The sequence below is a fragment of the Myxine glutinosa genome, chromosome 2 (assembly GCF_964187855.1).
Source record: "Myxine glutinosa chromosome 2, kmMyxGlut1.1, whole genome shotgun sequence".
Taxonomy (NCBI): domain Eukaryota; kingdom Metazoa; phylum Chordata; class Myxini; order Myxiniformes; family Myxinidae; genus Myxine; species Myxine glutinosa.
This window is the reverse complement of record NC_136262.1, coordinates 219760510-219785368: the sequence shown is the minus strand read 5'-3', so window position 1 is coordinate 219785368 and position 24859 is coordinate 219760510. Positions and strand designations below refer to the sequence as shown.

Below are 24859 nucleotides of genomic sequence, written 5' to 3'. Positions count from 1 at the left end.
CTCCACCTTGTCAGGAGAGGACACAGAGTCCAGGAACAACTGGGTTCGACTGGGTAAGGTGGGCACAGAAAGAGATGGGTTTGGGACACAAGAGTTTGAGGCAAACACAGAGTTGAGGCATTCGGCTTTGTCACGTGCGGTGTCAACTGTGTAGCCATTTGAGGTAAGGGAGGGAATGGAGGGGGAACAAACACCAGAAACAGATTTGACCAGATACCACCAGGATTTGGAGGAAGGAGACAGGTTTGAGAGTTCAGTCTTAGGAGTAGAGAGATATGGTTTACTGGCTCTCCTGAGGGTAGACACACACTTGTTCCGAGCCTGGTGGAAGGAACTGAGATTGCCTTCAGTTGGATTCGCCTTCCAAGAGGCAAAGGCAAGTTGTTTCAGGGCAACTGCCTCACCACAAGATTCAGTGTACCATGGACGGGAGGAAGGGTATGACAACTGAAGACGAGATGGGACAAAACTGTGCATGAGAGAGCAGTTTACTTTGGAAGAATTCCCAGGAAGAGTTGATGTCAGAGGCAGTAGAAATGGGAGACCAGTCCAGATGATTGATGGCTGCTTGAAGACCATGCTCGTTGGCCTGAATGAAATGCCAGACTCGTCGACGCTGAGGAGGCTCTCTGAGAATTGCCAGAGAGATATCCACTTTGACAAGCACATGATCAGAAGAACCGATTGGAGCAGAAGAAGAGCAGCAGACATTAGCAGGGAAGTTTTTCATAAACAAGTCTGGAAGAGAAAATGCTCCGTTGACTGAGATCCGGGTCAGGAAATTAACAGATTGCGTCAGTCCCAATGAGTCGCAGAAGTCTTTTGCTGAGATGCCATGGCTGCTGTGAGAGGAACCCACACCCAGCCAGCTGGCATGATGACAGTTGAAGTCACCACATATGAGGAAGAGAGAGTTGGGATGAGTGGATAGAAGTTGGTCCATGTTGTCAGACAGCGAAATGTAAATGTAAAAGTAAACAACAGAATAAACAAAAGACCGAAACAAGCAGACCTGGCAGGCCTCGAGGCTAACCAGACCCCAAACACGTACGATCAAAACTGACTGACTAATACACCAATTTTAATGAAATGCGAAACGAGATCGAACTAGAAACACACTGTAAACACATACACAGCAAAATAAAAACGTAACTTTGAAAAAAATAACAACTTTGATCGACGTGGCCGAGCTCGAAAGACACAACCTCACCCGGGGAAAACGCAAGCGGAAGTCCAAGTTAGCCAATATAACTACAAAGCATCTCAAAATGCAAAACCCATCCATGTCTGCTTTGTACTCAAACTAAACTGGAGGAAAACGACAGCTAAAAAAAGAAAAAGAAAAAAGGAAATGCTAAATTTATTAATCAGACCTCACCATATCGTCACATTAAAGGCTTGTTTAAAATTTGATGACAAGAGGTCAAATGGCAAAAAAGTTATGGCCTGGACAGACAGACAGAAAGAAAACAAACAAGAAAACAAACAAGCAGTCATCGCCCAGTACTTGTGAAATCGGTCACTGCGACCTTGACCTTGGGACCTCAGAAACAATAGGCTTTCAGCTTTTGATTGGTGAACCAATCCAGTGACCCAATATGCAAATTATGTTCAAATTTCAAACCACTCAGATTTTGTGACCTTCACCTTTGACCTCAAAAACAATCGGCTTCTAGCTTTTGCTTGGTGAACCAACTCTGACCCAATATACAAATTCTGTTCAAATTTCAAGTCAATCAAAATAATGGAAATTGATGATTTTGTGACCTTGACATTAAACCCATGAAGCTTTTGACGACAAAAGCTCAAATGGAAAAATGTTATGCCCTGGAAAAAAACCACACAAACACACAAAAAATCCTATGCCACGCTGCACGGACACACGCTAATATTAAATAACAATTATCTAAATTCTGTCCAGTAATCCTGATATGCAATAATTATCTAAATCATAATAATACAACAATAATTATCTCAATTTTGTCCAGTGACCCTGATAAACAAATCATAAATTGTACTGCCTTGTTACTTTCACTTCTGAACGATTGCATTCCTTGCTGTGGGTTTTTGATGCTTCACTGCTCTTTTGCGGTATGAACACCAGTGCTTTGTGGAAAGCAACACAAAAAAGGCTGTCTGTGATAAAATAAGTTGTCATCAATGGGCTAATAATATCTGGGCATAGATAACAAATCAGGGTGCAAATTTTTCAATAGCATTTATCCATGTTAGAATCTAAACCGGAGTGAGCTCACCAGTCATGCTACAGTGGCTCCAAACTCGGAAAGGTCCCAACAAGACAAGGTGGTCAACTCTTTTTCTACTCCATCGTAGAAGGGACAGTCAGACTAACAAACCTTCCAGTACAGCGTACATGGATGACTGATCAGTGTTCTCTCTTACCAGTTCTTCCAAGTTAAGTTCTCCCAACCATTTACATTGTGTAGTTGTGCTTTATTGTTTAGTTTTTATTCCCGTTTTGCTATTCGTGGTTTTCGTAAATTTTCTGATCCCTCAGCTCAATCCAATTCCCCTCCTCCCTCAAAAATTCAAACAAAATACCTAACCTTCACCTGGAGAAAATAGGAATAAACACTGGAAAAAACCCAACAACCAACAACAACATCGGAAAAAAATCCAAACTCCAATCTCATTTTCCTATTCCTTCTTTGCAATACCCCCAAACTGAATGAAATGTTTTTCTTCCTGAAAACCTCTTCGCGGCATGAAAAAAACACGTCCAAAATGTATCTTAAAATGCCTTACTCTGCTTATTACTCCATCAGGAACCACTCATTCATTATTCTTCATCACCAAAATCTCTTCCTTTTTCTCTTTGACAAGGCTTATTTCCCCAAAACTTGTCACTTATAAACGCTTAGTTCATCCAGCCTCTTTCACTTATGGCCAAATTTTCCTCCATGCCTTCAACCAAAAACATTCTCACCACCACCCTACCCAGGAAGTCTGTCGCAGGTCATCCAATCTGGGAATCCTGAGGCATCAATTCTGCAAAGGCTGTGTGCACATGACAAAAAAAAATCCCCTTCACGTCCATTCATGTTGTCAAACCCTTCCATGTCAGTACCATCCCCCACCCCCATCTGCTCCCTCTCAACTTCAACCTCATCCTGCCACCTCTCAGCTTATCCCCAACCCCAGCTCCTCCCCCTCCCAGCTTCGCCCCTTTCCACCGCCTTCGCCCCATTCCCACACTTCCCCACCCCGGCTTCCCCCCACCACACACTCTCCTTGCTCTTTTACACATCCCTACATCCTTTCAGCAGCTCTTCTCCCCCGTCCCTAACTGTGTGGACCTCAAACATTCGGGGCCTCCATTTCAACCAGATAGATCTCTCAATCCAGGCTGCTGCCGATAAACCAGACATCATCTGTTTAACAGACTCCTTCCTCCCACAGGACATCCCTGACTCCTTCGTGTATCTCCCTGGCTATGGTTTACTCCGGTTTGATCGACCTGAACCCCGTCCTGGGGACGGAGTTATGTTTTACATTAAAAAAACTCCATTTCACACTCTCCATGTACTGCTCTTACACCTCCTAAACCCCAGGAGTACTTCTGGCTGTGACATCCCCTCTACTCCCACCTGTTTGTCTGTGTGTTGTGCCATCATCATCCTCCCAACAGTGACAACTCCATTTACATCTCTCTCAGCTGACCTGGACTTTTAACCACTCATACCAACTCTCTCTTCGTCATGTGTGGCGACTTCAATTGTCACCATGCTAATTGGCTGGGTGTTGGTACCTCTCTCACCATCCATGCACTTCTGCAAAGGACGTCTGTGACTCCATAGGACTGACTCAATCCCTGAATTTTCCCACCTGGATTTCCCACCTAACCCCCTTCTCTCTCTGTACCCATCCTTCTCTGTCATACCCAACTGCTCCTGCATTCTGTATTTTGTACCTGAGAAGGTGGAAAAGTTTCTGGCAACACTTGACTCTGACTCTGCAACTGGACTGGACGGCATCAGCTCACATGTCCTAAAAACCAGCTCTGCTGTTTTTGTACTTCCTCTCTGCCATTTTCACTCTGTCAGACAGGGTGAAAGACAATATCAGACATGAGATCAGGGCCATCTCTCTCGACATATCTTGAGCTTTCGATACAGTCTGCCACCCTGCCTTGCTCTGCGAAATGTCTGCCTATGGAATCCAAGGCAAACTCCCCTCTTGGATTACTGACTTTGACTCTACTCTCATAGCCAAAGTGTGGCTTTCCACGGAATCCTTTCATCTCCTCTCCCTGTCCAGGATGGAGTACCCCAAAGCAGTTTTCCAGGCTCCATCTTGTTCCAAATGTTCATCAATGATCTCACTGACTTTCTGGATAAAGCTCTATGTCTTTGCTGATAACTCTACTCTCTGCAGTGACATCCCTCATCCTTGTGACAGACAGGCAGCAGCTTCTTCCTTCTCCTCAGACATTGAAAGAAAATCACAAACTGGTCAACCACTTGGAATATGTCTTTCAATCCTGGGAAATCCCATACACTCACTCTCTCCCTCCGAAAGGACCGTACAGCAAACCCTCCTCTCAACTTTATCATAATCCTTTCAAAGAGGTTCAGTCACTCAAACTCTTGGGTTTATCAGCCATGATCTCTTATGAGCAAAAATCATTTCAATGTTGGCCTCCAAAGCCAGACGCCAACTGGGCATCCTCCGTCGTGAAAAGTCCTTCCTTGGCACATCTGAGCTCCTATCCACCTACAAGGCTTTCATCCACAGCTTTATGGAGTACTGCTCTCCCCTCTGGGCTGGTGCCTCTGCCTCACACCTTCTTCGGCTTGACGCCGTGGGAACCACAGCTTTCAAGATCATTGGAATCTCTAGCAAAGAAGCTGAATCTATGGGCCTATCACTTTGCCATCGCCGACAGGTCGGTGGTCTCTGTCTTCTTCCGCCTCATCTCTGGTCTTGCACCCTCTGCCCTCTATGTTCTTCTCCCCGCCCCCCAACCCATGTATCTGCAAGACCACCAGCACCAGCAACCCTCTCCTAGCAAAACTACCTCAATTCAGAATCACTGCTCACCTACACTTATTTATTCCTCTTTTTCCCATCTATGGAACCACCATCCACACTTTTCAATCACACTCTTCCCTCCAGGTCTTCAAGACAGCTGTTCACCACCATCTCAAGTCATCCCCCATCCAAAACCATGATCTTTTCTCCACCCATTAAACCACTCCCAACTCTCCCAAAATTTTGCTTATGTATCCATCTTGTCCACACCTTGTGTTCTCCTTTACCCCTCATTGTTACCTGTGCATCCCTCGTTTATCCGTCTCCCATCTACTTTCTCCCTCTGCCCTGCTGTTGGCATTTCCCCTTTCTCCTGCTGTTTTCTTTCCTATGTCTGTGTCCTGATCTGTTCTGTCTTGGCTCTTCCACGAGCCTGGACCATGTATAATAAAAACGACAGCATGCTCCATAATGCAATACCCCTCCTGTTGGTGCAACTCCCGGTGGAAATTATATTCAAATGTTCCTCCAATGGGAATGTAACACAGGCACGGATGCTAACGCTGAGCAATTTTGCCACAACTGCAATCTGAACGAGCAACACGTTCTCACCAAATAAATAAAACAACATCTGAGGTAAGTTGTGTAATCAATTGAATAGAATGATACAAAATCCACTTATATGCAAATTATTATTATGCATTAAGGTAAAGATTATCTTCACAAAATGACTGTCGTAGGCCACTACGGCATTCAAATGAGCCCTCTCCACAATTCGGGCAAAACGAGCACGTTTTGCACTCTGTGGTTGTGACAAATCATTGAATTACTGTTAATCTTACCAAATGTTGTATAATGTGCCATGTCAAAGTGCTGGAGTGCAATGGATAAATACATCTGTGGTGGAGATATTTTTGGCTTTGGCCTATTTCCTGAAGCCTGTGTTGAGCAAATGTATTATTCTCTGGGTGCGGCGCGAGATATTTGATCATAAAGCACGAATGTAGCTCGCTGAATTGTAAGCACGAACAGTTGCAGAAGCGAACAAGGTTGACCAACCTTGAGGCTGTTTGGAATGTAGTCCATCAAGCAAATACATACATGTGACTTACAAATTAAATAATTTACTCTGATGGTCACATCCACATGCTCGGGCTATGCCACCGACATAGCACCCTCGTATATCGGAGCAGGAATTTTAGAATTTGGCCAGGGATGTGAAACCCAATAACCTTCTATTTTCTTAAAATTTGTATTTTTTCATATGAAGAATGACCAACACAAAGGTCAACATGGTCTTGAATCTTCTTATCTAGAACTACACCAGTTTCTGGCTATCCAGTTTGCCAATTGGACCGCAATTGCAATCACGCCGTTCACAATTCGTCCGATCTTAGCCAAATCTCTCGTTGTTCTCAGTACTTTTACCTTTCCTCAATTCTTTGCCTGCAAGTCTATATTAAAATTTCCACGTGGTCTAGTCAGCCAGTTAAGTTTTCCATCTGTTCCTGGCACTTTAAAACTATGGAACAATCTTTCGCACATATAATTTTTTTCTACGGTACGGTAATCAATACTCGAGGAATGCCGATGAAATCACACGGACATTAGTACATAATGTTTAGCACCGTATACGGGATTGAAATTTTGGATCGCAGCATGAAGAGGGAAGGGTTCCAATTGGATCAACAAACAGCAAAAACTTTTTTGAAAACAGCACTGTTATTATTCTGTATTAACCACAGCTAGTTGCAGATCAAGGACAAGGCTGCACCATGCATCATCAACAAGATGGCAGGCTTTGGCCTCTTAAAAAGGACATCGACCCACATTCTTTGGGATGGATTCAGAGTGCTTCATGGCAAAAATGTGATCCTGGGCTGTATTCACCAAGGGTCATGGTAAACGGCTTGTTCTGGGGCTAGATTCAGCATGCTTCATGGTAAACATTATCGGCCTGCACAGAGGCCTCTGGTTTTTACAGAGGACATGAGCCTGGTAACAGAGAGGAATAATCATTCTATTGATTTTTACTCCCATCCCAGGCTGCAGCTAATAGGAAGAAACAGCATATGGGTTATACGTGGCCTACAGACATGGCCGTGCTATTCACAGCACTTTACAACATTGACCGAATCCGAGAGAGATTTGCCGGCCTATATCTGTGGTCACCGCAGAGTTTTATCCTGTCAAAATTATCTCCATGGCACGCATTGGCGAAAAGAGGGTAGGCCAGAGAAGGAATAGGAAACCAGCTAGAGATCACGGCCATGATAGTTTCCGACTCCACTCCCAGCCAAACCATCTTTCACCATGAAGTGCTTTCAGGAAAAAAGAAATACTGTACACCTCTTCACATCACTGGCAAAAAAGATTCAGTGAAGGCTTAGCCATTTGCACACGGCTCGATCTTCAACACAATCTAAAATATACATGCTCCAAAATATTTGCTTACATCTTCCTGCAACTTATTACCTCTGCCACCAAAGGTGGGTGGAGGTTATGTTTTCACCACTGTCTGTTTGTTACTTGGCAAAAAAAAAAAAAATTGACAAGTATGTTGATCACTCCAGTTTGTGTGTGTGCTTGTTTGTCTGTTCGCTCACTTATACTTGCCTACAGGTCACAATTTTAAACCGATCTTCATGAAACTTCACCAAATGGTAGAGTTCGTGGTCCGACAAAATCCTATATATTTTTGAGGTCAAAAGGTCAACACAGGCCAAAGGTCAACAACAATTTCAAATTTCTAAAATCCTCAATTTTCATCTGATTGACTTGGAATTTGAATGGGATTTTCATATCGGCTGCTAACTGAATTCAACCACCAACTATTTTAGAGATCAGCTTAAGCCAAAAGGTCAACCACTTTTTCTCAAATTTCTAAAATCCTCAATTTTCATCTGATTGACTTGAAATTTGAATAGGATTTACATATCGGCTAAATGAATTCAACCAACTATTTTTAGGTCAACATAGGCCAAAAGGTCAAAATAGGCCAAAGGCCAACCACTTTTCTCAAATTTCTAAAATCCTCAATTTTCATCCGATTTACTTGAAATTTGAATAGCATTTTCATATCGGCTTACTGAATTCAACCAACAACTATTTTTGAGATCAGCATTGGCCAAAAGGTCAACAGGCCAAATGTCAACAATTTCAAATTTCTAAAATCCTCAATTTTCATCCGATTGACTTCATTTGAATAGGATTTGCATTTTCAGCTTACTGAAGCCAACCATCAACTATTTTTGAGGTCAACATAGGCCAATTTTTTAAATTGTCAATTTTCATCTGATTAACTTAAACTTTGAAGGCGATTTGCACATCAGGTCACTAAATTCAACCACTAATTATTTTTGAGGTCAAAAGGATGCTCTACTGAGTGCCATTCTACTTTGTTCTGTTTTGCCAAGTGTCACTCTATGAGTGATTTTTCATCTGTCTGTCTGTGAACAAGATATCTCAAAAAGTTGTCGACGGATTCGGACAAATTTGGCAGAGAGGTAGTGTATGTGAAAGGGACGAAATGATTAGGTTTTGGTGAAGATCTGAATATGGTTTCAGATACGATAATTATTTGATTTTTTTGAGTGATTCTTCACCATTAAGAGATCAGGCCAAAAGCGATACATAGAACAATATCTCAAAAAGTTATGGATGGATTTGGATGAAACTTGGTGGACTGGTTGTGTGTGTGACAAGGACGAAGTAATTCGATTTTGGTGAAGATCAGAATATTGTTTCAGATACGATAATTATTTGATTTTTTTGAGTGATTCTTCACCATTAAGAGATCAGGCCAAAAGCGATATGAATGAATGAATGAATGATCGTTTTAAGGCCATTTTTCCCCACGAGAGCGGGGGTTAGCCTTGCGGGACCCATGACAATCATGGTTCCCTGTTTGAGGCAATGTTTTTATGGCCGGATGCCCTTCGTGACGCCAACCCTTGGTCACGCCAACCCAGGCCAAAAGCGATATATAAAAGTTATGGACGATGTCTTTGTTATGGACAAAGTTATGGATGACATATTTAAAAAGGTTATGGATGAGTTATGACAAAACTTGGTGGACGAGTTGGTTAGGTGACAAGAACAAGCCAATTAGATTTTGGTTCAGATCCGAATCCAGATCTGGCCTATCAGTGGGATACAAAGCATAAACTGTTCAGCCTGGCGGAGGTATGCACACTACCAATGCTGTTCAAGTTTGCTGATGTCTTGGCAAGTACATCTCTCAATGAGCAATCTTTGGTGATGAAATAAATTACTAGCAAAATATAGAAAGTTCCAAAAAGCAAACAATTTTCAATGCAAGTAAATTTCCGCATGCTTTGGCATTGTGGTTTCTTGTAGCAAAACAGTCAATCATGTAAACCCTGATCAAAAAGGAACTTCAGCATATATATATGAATGATCGTTTTAAGGACATTTTCCCCGCTAGAGCAGGGGTTAGCCTTGCGGGCCCCATGACAATCATGGTTCCCTGTTTGAGGCAATGTTTTTTTTATTGTCAGATGCCCTTCCTGACGCCAACCCTTAGTCGCCTCTTACGATGCGCAGGGATACGGTGTACCTATTCTAAACCGGGGTACACACCGGGAAAAAAAAAATATATATATATATATATATATATATATATATATAAATATAAATATCAGTATATATATATATATATATCAGTATATATATATATATAGATAGATAGATATATATATATATATATATATATATATATATATATATATATATATATATATATATATATATATACATACATACATACATATGGGATTCGAACCCTAGGATCCCAGGACCAACATGAGCTAAGTGCTCAAATAGGATCACAAAACAGGCGAACGCAAACATGTTGCAAGTGATCATTCCGAAACGTTGTTTAACAATGCAATCATTTAAACCTGCAACTAGGATTACCCTGCATGTTCCAACTCACTGTACTGCATCATTAGATTGGACACGGCACAGAGAGCAGGGCGAGGACAAAAGGACGGTGCAAAAGAATCTCATAAAGCGTTCGAGAAATGAAGTGCCAAGATTGTGACAATCAAGCCAGCACATGAATTCTTCCTCCTGGAGGAGCTGCTCACATGACAAAGACAAAAAAAGAATTGAGCCCAGCTCACTTTGATGGTGTCTTTGTAGATAGTCGAAGGAATCTTGCGCACCAGGCTGCCATTCAACAATAAAGCAGAACCGCCCGCTATCAGGGAAGGGACCCGAGACCGCTGGAATGTTTTCTGCCGCACCGTGACCTCTTACGACTGTGTACATAACACACAAAAGCCACGTTTCCAGCGTAACTCGAGACCGTTGAGACTCCTGCATGCCCGGCAGGTTGTGTAACCAAGATACTGCAGGCTTGCTAACAAACATGGCCGTGTTGCTGTTAAGGAGGAAGCTGCTTTAACAAAGACAGTTCTGTTTAGGTGTTGCACGCACTGATGCTCAAGCGGAGGTCAAGATCTCCTTGTAGAGCATTGAAACTCCAGGTCGAGGGTTCAAAAGAACCGTGTTTCGCTTAAACTTTAACGACGGTTACGTGCTCACTGCCGAGATTGAAAAAACGAACTTTTATTGAATAAGTGTCCATTTAACCACGAGTTCTCTACTAGTGAAAAGAAAACGAAACGCAAGCCGACTTCACCAAGCCAAGTCCAAGTAATTGCAAGGATAGCCGTCACAACATAAAGTTCCACACACTGTGACGGGGACTTCTTGTCGAACACCGGCAAAGCACACACCATTCCATGAACGCAGCTGGCAGCAGCCCTGAATGGAAACACATCGACCTGTCCAATTAAAATGACTCCTCGTGTTCTAATTGATGCTCTTGGAGCCTGGTTTGCACAAATCCAAGCAATCTCCTTGGTGAAGGTAAACATTGGCCACAGACTCGGAGTTCCTTAGCAAATTACAAAACAATAGTATAGCCAGTTTGACGCCTGCGCTGCGATTATTGTCTAAAAACACTTTTGATTTATTATAAAATCCACAGCTATAATATCCGTGTCTGTACCTGTAGTCCATTAAGTGTCTACAGCTAGATATTGCCTTTTGCATTGGCATTGATCCTTCTCCCTCGGGAAGCGAATGTTCTAACTTGGGCCTTAAGTCCCTTTGCTGCACAATCATCATTTTGCTGTCCGGGTAACGCCGGCCTTGGCATTAACGCCTGCTTACAACCATGGTGACCCTGTCAAAGTCGCAGGTGACAGGTTAGGGGAGGAGTTTGGCCGGAATGCCAATGCACAATGGCCTGCTGAGGTAAAAGATACCGTGGGATATTTCACATCCACCAACAAATGCTGGTAGGCGTGTCGCCTGCTTTACATCTCTCTGAAGAACAGCGCGCTCGCCGCTGCAACACCCTTCCTGCGATGCACCAAGGTGACAGTTTGTAGTCGGGTCAGGATCCAAGCCAGGCTAGACAGCTAGTCAACGGCGAGAATGCAACGTACGGCCTGTCCTGCCTACTCTCATAACGTACAAAATAAATATGTGCCAGCACGAGAGTCGACTTGCAGAAAAAGTCAACTAAACAAACTCGTGGGGTCACCGGTGGGAATCCCACGGACATGGAGGTGTATCGTTGCGATCGGTGCTGCCATTTTTGCGGTACCTGGGAATGGACAGACAGACAGACGGACGGACATTTGGTGAATTATAGTAAGATTAAATGCTGCATTTAACTTTTCTCCCACATCTACAACTTTAGTTCAGGCTTCGTATGGAGTTTTGATCGAACCTTATCCCTTGGTGACAATTCTAAAGTAACATTCGCCATTCCTTTTATTCTTACAGTGATCGAAGGCCCGTGGAGGAGATTATACACGTATCTCATGTTTACACCTGGGTCGAGATTAAGAATGCAACATCGTTGTACTTTTAAGGTAACTGCAGGTACTTTAAGGGGCAGTTGAGATCCCAGAATCACAATACCTGCTCATATGAAAAGGCGCAACATGCCAACTGGATTAGCCTTTCCGTTAGGGAAAAGCAAGTACATTGGAGCGAGTTAACGTTATATAAAAGCGACGAAAAAGTGCATATCAATCAATGTAGTTCATTTTGACATCCTATAGGTACTAGAGGTACGCACACTCACCTCTAAGCTGTCTTGTCTGGGTTTGAATGCTATAAACTTATTTATCCAGCTATAAACTGCCATCCCGGTGTTTCACGGGCAGGACGATTCATCAATGGGTGTGCTGTCCCTTGGATGGATGTTTAACTGGGAGTACCGTGTGCTGGCAATCGTTGGTGGATGTTAAAGATCCCGTGGTGACATCCACAAAGAGTTGGCGAGCTATCGCCGGCATCATTAACAAATTCCAAGTTCCTGCCATAACCTTACTTGAACGTCAGGCTTTGCCAGCTGGTTCATGAAATATTTGGGCCAAACTCCCACCTGGCCAACCCCAAAACAACGTGAGAATGATTATAGCGTTAAAGAAGAAGATACAGAGGAGCATAGCTTTTGCCTGGGTTGGAATCTCGACCCAGGTGTAAACTGTCATCCCGGTGTTTCGCAGGCAGAGTGAGGCATCAACGTGTGTGTGCCGTCCGTCAAACAGGATGTCCTATCAGCTGGCATTCTTTAGTGGACAAAAAAAGCTCCCACAATGTCCTTTGCAAAGATTAGGTGAGCCATTGTCAGCATGCTGAACAAATTACATACAAATTCCTGCTCCCTCGGTCGAGTATCCTGCATCTGAGTGGCTACTTGTCCAGGATTGTAACCGCTAGCCAAAGAAACTACTTCAGCAGATCTGACTCTTTGTGTAGAGCATGGTGCACAAGAAGAAGTGTGCAGAAGCACATGGCTGGCAGGAAAACCTTGAGGTATGCACAATTGTCTCTAAGCTGTCTAGCTTGGGTTCGAATCTAGACCGAGCTACAAGTCATCACCCTGGTGTTCCGCATGTACGGTGGGGGAGGCATCGATGCCGGAGGACCCGTCTGCCAGCACCGGTCGTCAGTGGATGTTGAAGATCCCATTGAAGATGCTTCCTGAAGAGTAGGCAAGTTATCACGAGTACCCTGAACAAGTTACTAATTTCTGCCTTGGCTGGCCTCTGGGAAGGCAATGGCAAACCACCCAGCATAAGCCTTGCCAAGAGACTGCGGCGGACGTGCCAACGCTCTGCCAAGGTTACGGCACATGGATAATGAGAACACGGAGTCACAAGCAGGAGTCTATACCAAGTGAAGGCACAGTCATAAAGCGAAACTTCTCTGACATGCAATTTCATCCGGGTGGGACAAATTATTTTGTGGACATTAAAAAACAAAATAATAGTAACAATCTACTTAGAACATAGCAAGTTACCTTGAAATTACTAGATTACCAAAGGGGGAAAAATTCAGCACAAAATAATAAATAAATAACAATCTACTTATAACATAACAAGTTACCTTGAAGTTACTAGATTACCAAGGGGGGGAAAATTCAGCAAAAATAATAAATAAATAACAATCGACTTAGAACATAGCAAGTTACCTTGAAATTACTAGATTACCAAAGGGGGAAAAATTCAGCAAAAATAATAAATAAATAACAATCGACTTAGAACATAGCAAGTTACCTTGAAATTACTAGATTACCAAAGGGGGAAAAATTCAGCAAAAATAATAAATAAATAACAATCGACTTAGAACAGAGCAAGTTACCTTGAAATTACTAGATTACCAAAGGGGGAAAAATTCAGCACAAAATAATAAATAAATAACAATCTACTTATAACATAACAAGTTACCTTGAAATTACTAGATTATCAAGGGTGGAAAAATTCAGCAAAAATAATAAATAAATAACAATCGACTTAGAACATAGCAAGATACCTTGCAATTACTAGATTACCAAAGGGGGAAAAATTCAGCACAAAATAATAAATAAATAACAATCTACTGATAACATAAGTTACCTTGAAATTACTAGATTACCAAGGGGGGAAAAATTCAGCAAAAATAATAAATAAATAACAATCTACTTAGAACATAGCAAGTTACCTTGAAATTACTAGATTACCAAAGGGGGAAAAATTCAGCAAAAAATAATAAATAAATAACAATCTACTTAGAACATAGCAAGTTACCTTGAAATTACTAGATTACCAAAGGGGGGGGGGGGGGGGGGAATTCAGCAAAAAAGAACAAATAAATAACAATCTACTTAGAACATAGCAAGTTACCTTGAAATTACTAGATTACCAAGGGGGGGGGGGGGGGGGGAATTCAGCAAAAAAGAACAAATAAATAACAATTTACTTAGAATATAGCAAGATACCTTGAAATTACTAGATTACCAAGGGGGGGGGATTCAGCAAAAAATAACAAATAAATAACAATCTACTTAGAACATAGCAAGTTACCTTGAAATTACTAGATTACCAAGGGGGGGGGGGGGGGGAGGGATTCAGCAAAAAATAACAAATAAATAACAATCTACTTAGAACATAGCAAGTTACCTTGAGATTACTAGATTACCAAAGGGGGAAAAAATTCAGCACAAAATAAGATGTCACAAATAATGTATGTTGCCTTTATTCGGGATTCGGAGAGCTGCAAGCTTATTGAAGGCAGGGTCAGGGTGAAATGACAGCATTGCGTAATAAGCGCCAATCAGGTCACAATTGCTTAATTGCTACCTGGGAATAAAAGGCGCCAGATTTAACTCGACACTGCGTGGGTTAACGTGTAAGAGGGTTTAAAAAGGTGAAACGGTGTGCGAGTTTAACTTCGCCGCGGCTCTCCGAGTCGATGCCGCATCCGCGCCGTTACTGCTGTGTCAGGGACGATGTGCGAGCGACGCGGGAGTTTTAAAGGGGGTCGTGCGGGGAGACCCCGCCGGTCGTTATACATCGACACCTACCATACCGACACCCTCCCCCTCTCCGAGCCCACCCGAAACGTCCCACCGACCCCACCGTACCTCCTCTTCCTGCACGCTGCTCACCAGACCGCCACCGCCGCTCTCCATCGCCGGGATGTCGCTGCTCAAGCCCCCGGGGCCTAGAAAGACGTAGAACCAAAGGGCGTCCGTGCTTCGAAGCTCTATGAACGGAGCTGCCGTGCTCGAAACGTGCAGAGGAGAGGAAGAGCACGACTGTCCGTCCCGTGAGCGTTTCCCAGCTGCTTCCGATGGACACAGAGGCTGTCCGTCAAGCAAACTGTCCGATTCGCTTGTTTGATGGTTGATCGGTTCGACGTCCGTGTCCAGAGCAGCTTGTCTGGCTGCGATGTTCGCTGTTTCGCAGGCAGACGCATTCGAACGCGCAACGCACGGTCACAGTCACCCGTACGCGCCTCGTCCCGCGGGCTGGCAAACAGACCACACCCTCTTCCTATGCCTTAGCCAATCACGACGACAATTGCTCCGCCCATAAACCATTTCCACCAATCAGAAGTGTGACCCGCTTGTCCGAGGCCAGCCCCTCCCCTCCCCACCAGACCGGCAGCCAGGTGAGTTAGAGCGAGTTTGTTAGGGGGGAGTGTCGGACTTGCGTCGCGGATGGCGGAATAACTGAAGCGATATCCCAGGTTTCACGTCGCTTCGCTCGCGGGTGTGTGCTTTATGAGACACTTAACCTACCGAAGGTGGAAATTACTAAATTACATCAGTTTGCTGCTTTACAGGTGTAAAATGATGGTGAACGGACAATATCAATTTGTAGTCAATAATTCTCAGGATAAACAGCAGAAATGTAAAAATCTTCAAACTATTTTTCAAACCGGGTATTTGAATGTGTTCATTGTGGTCGAGTGTGTAAAGGTCACGATTCCACACCTAACTACCACTACCGGTACCAGTAATTAGGGATACCTGCCGCTACCGGTACATCATAAGGTACACAACCTGCGGACTGCGGTTAAAAATGGCGGGCTACAGGTACACTTCAAAAGGGCGAATGTTCACAGCAGGACCAGGGGGTAAGAAACCGGCACTTCGTGGGTTAAAGGTGAGCGCTCACACCCCAATTGGGATATATGTGAAGAATCGTCGAATGCTCGCACACCCCGAGGTGTTGGTGAATCATCGAGTGCTCACACACCATGGGGGTGATGAATTGGGTGCTCGCACACCATGGCGTGATGAATTGGGTGCTCGCACACCATGGCGTGATGAATTGGGTGCTCGCACACCACGTGGTGATGAATTGGGTGCTCGCACACCATGGGGGTGATGAATTGGGTGCTCGCACACCATGGGGTTATGAATCGGGTGCTCGCACACCCTCGGGTGATGAATCTGGTGCTCGCACACCCTGGAGTGATGCATCATTGACTGCTCGCACACCCTGGCGTGGTGCATAATTGAGTGATCGCACACCCTGGGATGATGCATCATAGAGTGCTCGCACACCCTGTGGTGATAAATCGGGTGCTCAAACACCCGAGGGTGATTAATCGGGTGCTCGCACACCCTGGGGTGATGCATCATCGAGTGCTCGCACACCCTGGGGTGATGCATCATAGAGTGATCGCACACCCTGGGGTGATGCATCATAGAGTGATCGCACACACTGGGGTGATGCATCATAGTGATCGCACACCCAGGGATGATGCATCATAGAGTGCTCGCACACTCAGGGATGATGCATAATCCAGTGATGAATCATCGAGTGCTTCCACACCCTGGCATGATGCATAATTGAGTGATCGCACAGCCTGGGGTGATGCATCATCGAGTACTCGCACACCCTGGGGTGATGCATCATAGTGTTCGCACACCCTTGGCTGATGCATCATCGAGTGCTCGAACACCCTGGGGTTATGAGTGGAGTGCTCGAACACCCTGGGGTTATGAATCTGGTGCTCGCCCACCCTGTGGTGATGAATCGGGTGCTCACACACACTGGAGTCATTAATCTGGTGCTCGCACACCCTGGAGTCATGAATCGGGTGCTCGCACCCCTCGAGGTATTGGTGAATCATCGAGTGCTCCCACACCCTGGAGTCATGAATCGGGTGCTAACACACCATGGGGTGATGCATCATGGAGTGTTCGCACACCCTAGGGTGATGCATCATCGGATGCTCGCACACCATGGGGTGATGCATCATAGAGTGCTCGCATTCCTTGGAGTGTTGGTGAATCAACGAGTGCTCGCACACCAGGGGTGATGCATCATAGAGTGCTCGCACACCCAGGGGTGATGCATCGAGTGCTCGCACACCATGGGGTGATGCATCATCGAGTGCTCGCACACCCAGGGGTGATGCATCAGAGTGCTCGCACACCCAGGGATGATGCATCATAGAGTGCTCGTACACCCAGGGGTGATGCATCATCGAGTGCTCGCACACCCAGGGATGATGCATCATCGAGTGCTCGCACACCCAGGGATGATGCATCATAGAGTGCTCGCACACCCAGGGATGATGCATCATAGAGTGCTCGCACACTCAGGGATGATGCATCATCGAGTGCTCGCACACCTCGAGGGGTTGGTGAATAATCGAGCGCTCGCACACCCAGGGACGTTGGGGAATAATCTAGCGCTCGCACACCTTGCTCCTCGAAGATTCGAACACTTGTTTGTCGGGGAAGTGAAACGTGACCATTATGTGTTTGGAGGGAGCGAGTTCGCGTTTGTTCGAACGTTTATTATCGCCCTCTGACACATAAACATTGAAACGGAGCCAGGAGGTCTCGATCGGCTCGTAAAGACTTTATTTATTACATCTATCTTTTCCTCAAGCTTGTACACCCGAAATAGCCGTCGCCCCATCGTGCAGCGCAGGAGAGGACGAGAGGCCCTGATGCTGGACCAGCGGATGTCCTGGGGCCCCCCAAGGGGTCGGGGGAGGTTAACGACCGGTGCACCGCCGGGAAGTGACTGTCACGGACTCTGGATGACCAGCAGGTATTCTTGGTAGCAATCAGGTAAATGTCCCTCCCACGTGCGCACTTTAATAGAAGCACCTCGTTACAAACATCGATATTATTATTATTATTATTATTATTATTATTATTATTATTATTATTATTACCTATTATTATTATACGTGGCGTTGTAAGCACAATTTTGGGAAATAATATAATTTGCACAATCCTACATAGATACTTCTCTCCAGATGTTTGCCAACGAACAATCTTGGTGGAAGTACCTCAAAGTATGGTTGATCAAAAAGTCCACGGCCTCACTCCAAGACATCAGAATATGGATGAAGAGGTTAAATTACAATTACATAACTATAAAGCATCTGAAAATGCAAAGCCGGACCCTGTCCGCTTTGTATTCAGACTTCTTCGGTATGCTAAACATGATGAAAACAGGTAAAACGTAATACAAAAAATTGACGAGTTTAGGCGACCTTGACCTTTTGAGCTCTAGGGCCTAGGCTTCAGTGACCCAATATGCAAATTCTTAAAATTTCAGGTCAATCGGATGAAAATTGACTATATTATGCAATCTTGACCTTTTACCTTTTGTTCTGGAAAAAAAAAAAGAAGCGATTGGCTACTAGCTTTTTGTTGGTGAACCAATTCTGTGACCCAATATGCAAATTCTTAAACTTTCAGGTCCATCAGATGGGGAATTGAAGATTTTAAGCAACCTTGCTTGACCTTTGACCTTCTGATCTAAAAACAAAATCGGCTTCTAGCTTTTGATTGGTGAACCGATTCAGTGATCCAATATGCAATTTGTTAAAATTTCAGGTCAATCGGATGAAAATTGACAATTTTATGCAACCTTGACCTTTGACCTTTTGATCTTAAAAAAAAAACAATTGGCTTCTAGTTTTTTGATTGGTGAACCAATTCAGTGATCCAATATGCAATTTCTTAAAATTTCAGGTCAAATGGATGAAAAGGGACGATTTTATGTGACACTGACCTTTGACCTTTTGCCCAAATTATTAATTTGTTTTCTTAATATTCTCATTACATAGCTTTGTTGAAAGTTTAATGACAAAGCCCAAATGGTAAATTGAGATAATATATTTACTGATCACTCAGAGTTTATAGTCATGCCATCTCTGATTCGGTGTCCATGTCGATGGTGTTTTAACGAACAGTTTGATCTTCACATCAAACCCTATTCCACGTAGTGTGGTGACAGTGATTTTAACATTTAAGAAAAGGTGTGCATCGTCGTTATACGGTGTGCAACATTGTCTACAACTGTCTCAATTTTATAAAAGATCAAGGTTTTCAGTGATTACAAACTTCATTTGTTTCTATTTCTGCCATTGGAAACATTTCTGCGTCTTCTTTTTTAAAGAAATAATGTTTCGTAAACTCCATCGCCATCTAGACTCCAGAGTAACGTGGGGGTGAGATACTGAGATACCCTTCCAACCACACCCCGTTTTGTGGTCAGTATGGTGAAAGGCCACACCAGTGGGTTGTCTGGTTGAGGGTAAAGTGGGCAATTTCAAATGGAAAATGTTCAGATTAGTAAAACATTGCCTCAAAAAGAGAACCATGACAATTACAACTACATATGGGCAGGGTACAGCCCGAAGTACCCCGTGGGGGACACCACTCCCTCTCGTCAAAACTCAAGGTGGGGAACCCGATCGAAGCAAGGGTGGAAATCACTCCATTTATGACGACGAAACGTCTGATGCCCGACGTGGAAATCGGTTTCTGAGGTTTGGGACACGGAATGTAGGGACAATGACAGGGAGATCAGGAGAAGTGGTGGAAGTATTGGTCAGAAGAAGAGTGGACATATGTTGTGTGCAGGAGACGAGATGGAAGGGAAGTGGTGTGAGAATGGTGAAGGGTAGGCAGGGACAGAAATACAAGTTTGTGTGGCAAGGGTGCCTGGAGGGCATGAATGGTGTTGGTGTCCTGTTTTCTAAGGAGTTTGAAGACAGTGTGGTGAGTGTGACTAGAGTGAGTGATAGGTTGATGATGGTGAAAATGATGATTGGAAAGCTCTTGGTGAACGTCATCTCGGAATATGCTCCGCAGGTTGTTCGGAGCGATGAAGAGAAGGACAAGTTCTGGTGTGCCATAGAGAAGCTGATGGAAAACGTGAAAGATGAGGAAGTTGTTGTGGTAGGAGGAGACCTAAATGGACATGTGGGAAGGAGTATGGACGGTTTTGAGGGAGTTCACAGGGGTTACGGATTATGGTGTGAGAAATGGAGAAGGTGAAAGGATTTTGGAGTTTGCTAATCGAGCTGATTTGTTGATTTGTAATACTCAGTTACAGAAAGAGGATAATAAGCTTGTTACATACACGTCAGGTGGGTCGACGTCAACCGTTGACTACCTGATCGAATCCCACCGACCTCTCTGCATCAAAGGAAGCATGCCTCGGGGGAAAAAAAAGGTAAAATGTTTTGCAACACCCCTTACAGCAGGGGATAATTGATTCGGTGAGAGCTGATTTGGAGTTTGTAACTTATGAAAAGATGTGGCCATGCATAAGGAACAAAGAAAGCCACAGAGAGAGGGAGAGACAATGGCACAATGGGAGAGACAATCGCAATGGCACAATAGATTAACTTAAACTTTTCCCATCAGTAGGGACGGGTACTTTTGCTTGTATTTTATACTAGGCAGGAGAGGGAGGGGTGAGGAAGGGAGTGGGAAGGGGGAGGGGAGAGAGAGGTGAGATGAGAGGGAGGGTAAAGATATACTACATATACATCTTGGGGGGGGGGGGGGGTGAGGGAGGGTGGCTTTGACAGACCCCAGCGGGAAGGGAAGGAGGAAAAATTTACCCATGCAAAGAGTGCTTTAACCTCAGTGTTACCCAGGTAAAAAAGAAAATTGTAATACCCTCTGCCACCATCACTAGGTGGCGCTACACGGTACACATTTACATAGAGAATTTACGCCCATCTCCTGGTCCCCCACATCCCCGCATGAGGCCGCGGCCACAACGCCTGTTACCCCCCCCCCCCCCCCCCCCCAGACAAACTTGTATTTGTATTAGTACCCCGAGTAAAGTATAATAGCGTTTATAGCTGGAGTACCCGGCGTTGCTCAAGCGAAAAAGAAACATCAACATATTTGAAATGAGGGCAAATGTAATGGAAAAGCATTTACATCCAAATCAGAATCCAACACAAATGTCAAATCATCATTTTACCTTTTCGTTGAATATATGCTGGTTGAATGTACCGTTCATCGCATTTCTGAGTTAAGTGTGATGCCGATCAGGAAGAAGAAGAAGCCCTACCACCAACTTTGACCGCTTCCGGAATTGTTTGATTATTTGATCAAATGTCTGGTAATTGTTTTGTATTGATTTATGCCAATGTGTACTTGTATATAAATGTCATTAATCAAAAGCGCTTCGGCACTATAGAGCGATTTTCTTCTTCTTTTTTTTGCCTAAAACTCTCCCAAACACTCACTCACTGATGAGCCTCTGAAAGTTTGACGAAGATCCGTTCAGCCATCTCTGAGAAAAATGGCGACACACACACACACAGATCAACGGCTCTCTTATATAGTAGACTAGCAGAAGTAGCCGGCATTGCCGGGCGGGGGAGGGGCGGGGGAGGGGGAAGGGGAGGGGAACGGGGGGTAGGGGAGGAGAGGGGGGGAGGGGAGGAGAGGGGGGAGGGGAGAAGAGGGGGGAGGGGGAGGGGAGAAGAGGGGGGAGGGGGAGAGGTGGAGGGGAGGGGGGAAGGGGAGAGGGTAGGGTGGAGGGGGAAGGGAGGGGGAAAGGGAGGGGGGAGGGGTGAAGGGGAAGGGGTAGGGGGGAAAGGAAGGGGTAGGGGGGAAAGGGAGGGGTAGGGGGGAAAGGGATGGGTAGGGGGAAAGGGAGGGGAGGGGGAGGGGGAGGGGGGAAGGGAGATGGGAGGAAGGGGGAGGAGGAAAAGGAGGAGGGAGGGGGAGGGGAGGAGGGAGGGGAGGGGGAGGGGAGGAGGGAGGGGAGGGGGAGGGAAGAAGGGGAAGGGGAAGGGGGAGGAGAGGGAAGGGGAGGGGGAGGGGGAAAAGGGAGGGGGAGGGGGAGGAGAGAAGGGGAGGGGGGAGGGGAAGGAGGGAAGGGGAGGACAGAGGGGGGAGGGGAGGATGGAGGGGGGAGGGGGAAGGGGGAGGGAAGTGGAGGGCCAGTCAACAATGACGTTGCAGTTCTTATGGTAGGTGAGCAGCACAACAATCGCGACATCGTCCTGCATCTTCGCAACAACAGCACGAAGCGGATTTTGGAGACTCACCGATCCTGTGACGCCCTCCAGTACCGGCGTTGCCGGGCGGGGGAAGGGAGACCCGTACATTCCCAACCCGTACATTCACCCTCTTGACTCAAGCTCACTCGGACAAAAGCCTCGCACAAATTACACCGTGAAGGCCGAATGGCCATGTCTGTGCCACAAATCAAGTACGTGAGCGAGTCGGACGCACTGAATTGAAAATATATAGAACGCTCATACTCCGTGAAAAGTGAAGCCGCCGTGTCGCCATCTTGTTTGCACGACTCGACCAACTCGCTTCGCGGATCTCGTTTGTTTTGAACGTGTCCCAGATTTTAAAAGCCAGACAACTGTTAAAATGCCATTTTGTGCGGCAATAAACTGCTCCAATCGGTTACGGAAGGGTTGTGGAAAGATGTTTCACAGCTGTTTCAAAGACATTTAATTCATATCGCACAAAATCGACAAAAATCGAAACAAAACACGATCGCATAAAAAGTGAAAAAAGGCAATCGCTTTTCGCTCTGAATTACGTGCAAACGTGTGACGGAAATCACCATCGCCCAACATCGAGTGCCAACCAAGATGGCGCCCGGTAGCTGCATCTCCACCTATGTGGTGTGAATGGCAATGGTCATTCTTTATATTTTCAGTTCAGTGGTCTGGCGGCGGGGATGGAACATCACGTGATCGCTCTGAGCGAATCAGCGAGCTGCTCTGGCACCGGCTGAGATTCCGTGTATAATGTTCCTCGCTGAAATGCGCTGAGGTAAATATGAATAAAAAATATGGATCTCGTTAAATATTTTGAGGTAGGCCATGTTCGTCCCAGGCTCAATGGCCATGTCTATGCCAAATATCAAGCACGTGAGCCTCTCCGTTTAGGAGTCTATCGGTAACATTACACACACACACACACACACACACACACACACACACACACACACACACACACACACACACACAAACTGTGTTTTATACATATAGATTATCTATATTTGATGCACTATTACTCGTTCATCAACTTTATATTGTTAAGTATGTACCCCCTCTTTATATAGGTACCCAGCTCAAATTTAGCGAAACAGGCCATTTGCACTGAATGCGTTTCCGAAATATGCCGCTCTGTGAAGCTACATTAATCAAAATTTTAGACTTTTATTATTCACCTTTTCGCAGCTTTTGGCTTCATATGAAGTCCGGCATTGCAAGCTGCTTTGAAATCATTTGATGTCATAGTATTGCACGCCTAAATTTCAATATTTTTACCACACAAATACTCCACCACCCTCTTCCCCATCTCTGCCACCCACACTCGTCTTGGTCAGTACCCATCTTATTACGATGGAAGGTCGTTGCAGTTCTCTGCCTCTAAGCTCTCCGCCTCTCCGTGACCTTGGTGAACAGATATGGGCAACAAATGATGCTATGGTATTGTGTGCCTATTATTTAAAAGATTTCTGGCATGCACGTACTCTGCCTACCTCCTCCCCATCTCCAGCACCCATAACAAATGGATAAACTTTTATGCAAGAACATTTTTAAGGGGTGGTGTCCACAGAATGTAGCTTTTACTTGTTTAAAAGGTCTTTGGTCGTGGTGCTCAGGAATTTTGGTTCTGGCCCACTCTCAAAAATATTTGGGGACCCCTGGCCTAGAGCAAGCCGCATTTACGCTTTATTTACATCATTATCTTCCGAGTTAAAGGTTAAGGTCAAATGGCAGTCTCAAAAATATAATGCGTTTTTTTTGTCTTCGCTCAATTTTGCCAATGTGGAATCTCAAGGATCGCTTGGCCTTCCAATATGTTCTTGCATCATAATAGCGTACCCGCACAGAAGTTGTGCACCTGATATTTGATTAGTGTCCTTAACCTACTTTATTTGGATTGTGACCTATTTACCTAAAACACCTTTTTGATCATGACTTGAATAACTTTCGTCTGATTTTAATGATATTGAGTTTTATGGATAGATGGGAACACGTTTTCTTAATTTTCACTCTATCCCTAGATTTTGTGGACAAAATCACAGACTGGTCAAACAAGTGGAACATGTCTTTCAATCCTGACAAATCTCACACTCTTACTATGTCTCTCCGAAAAGATCGACTGGACAACCCTCCCATCTACTTTCTCAACAATCCTCTCCAAGAAGTTCTGTCGCTCAAGCCTTTGGGTCTCACTATCTGCCATGATCTTTCTTGGGAAAACCACATTTCCAAGCTGGCCTCCAAAGCCAGTCGCCGACTGGGCATCCTCCGTCGTGCGAAGTCCTTCCTCGGCACATCTGAGCTCCTCACCACATACAAGGCTTTCATCCGCAGCTCAATGGAATACTGTTCTCCCCTATGGGCTGGTGCTCCTGCCTCACACCTAGCTCGGCTTCACGCTGTCGAAACCAAAGCTTTCAGAATTATTGGAATCTCCCGCGATGAAGCTATCTCTGAGGGCCTTTCACTCACTCACCGCAGGCAGGTAGGTGGTCTTTCTGTCTTCTACCGACTCCTCTCCGGCCTTGCATCCCCAGCTCTCTCTGTGCTCTGTCCCCCAAATATTCCTACAGGTCGCACAAGATCTGCCAGAAACCCTCTGATGGTTAAACTGCCGAAATCTCGGCTCTCTGCTCACCTTCACTCTTTCATTCCTCTTTTCTCCCGCCTCTGGAACAAACTCCCTCACTCCCTTCAATCCCACTCGTCCCTCCAGGTCTTTAAAACAGCTGTTCACCACCAT

The 24859-nt window shown here is 44.9% G+C and overlaps 1 protein-coding gene across 4 annotated transcripts in view; it reads right to left on the bottom strand.

Annotated features, from left to right (window-relative positions):
• The window catches only part of LOC137420812 (RNA-binding protein with multiple splicing 2), a 212795-nt gene extending 197432 nt beyond the window's left edge, over positions 1-15363 (bottom strand). For 2 of the 4 annotated variants that reach the window (XR_010983201.2, XM_078772269.1), the window contains exon 1: positions 14948-15363. Coding sequence is in view for 2 of the 4 variants with exons in the window: in XM_078772269.1 (XP_078628395.1) it covers positions 14948-14995 (48 nt within the window). In the remaining 2 variants the exon portion in view is untranslated. The remainder of the gene's footprint in view (positions 1-14947) is intronic. The other 2 variants (XR_010983200.2, XM_068106212.2) reach the window with 1 other exon arrangement.
• Between the last annotated feature and the right edge of the window lie 9496 nt (positions 15364-24859).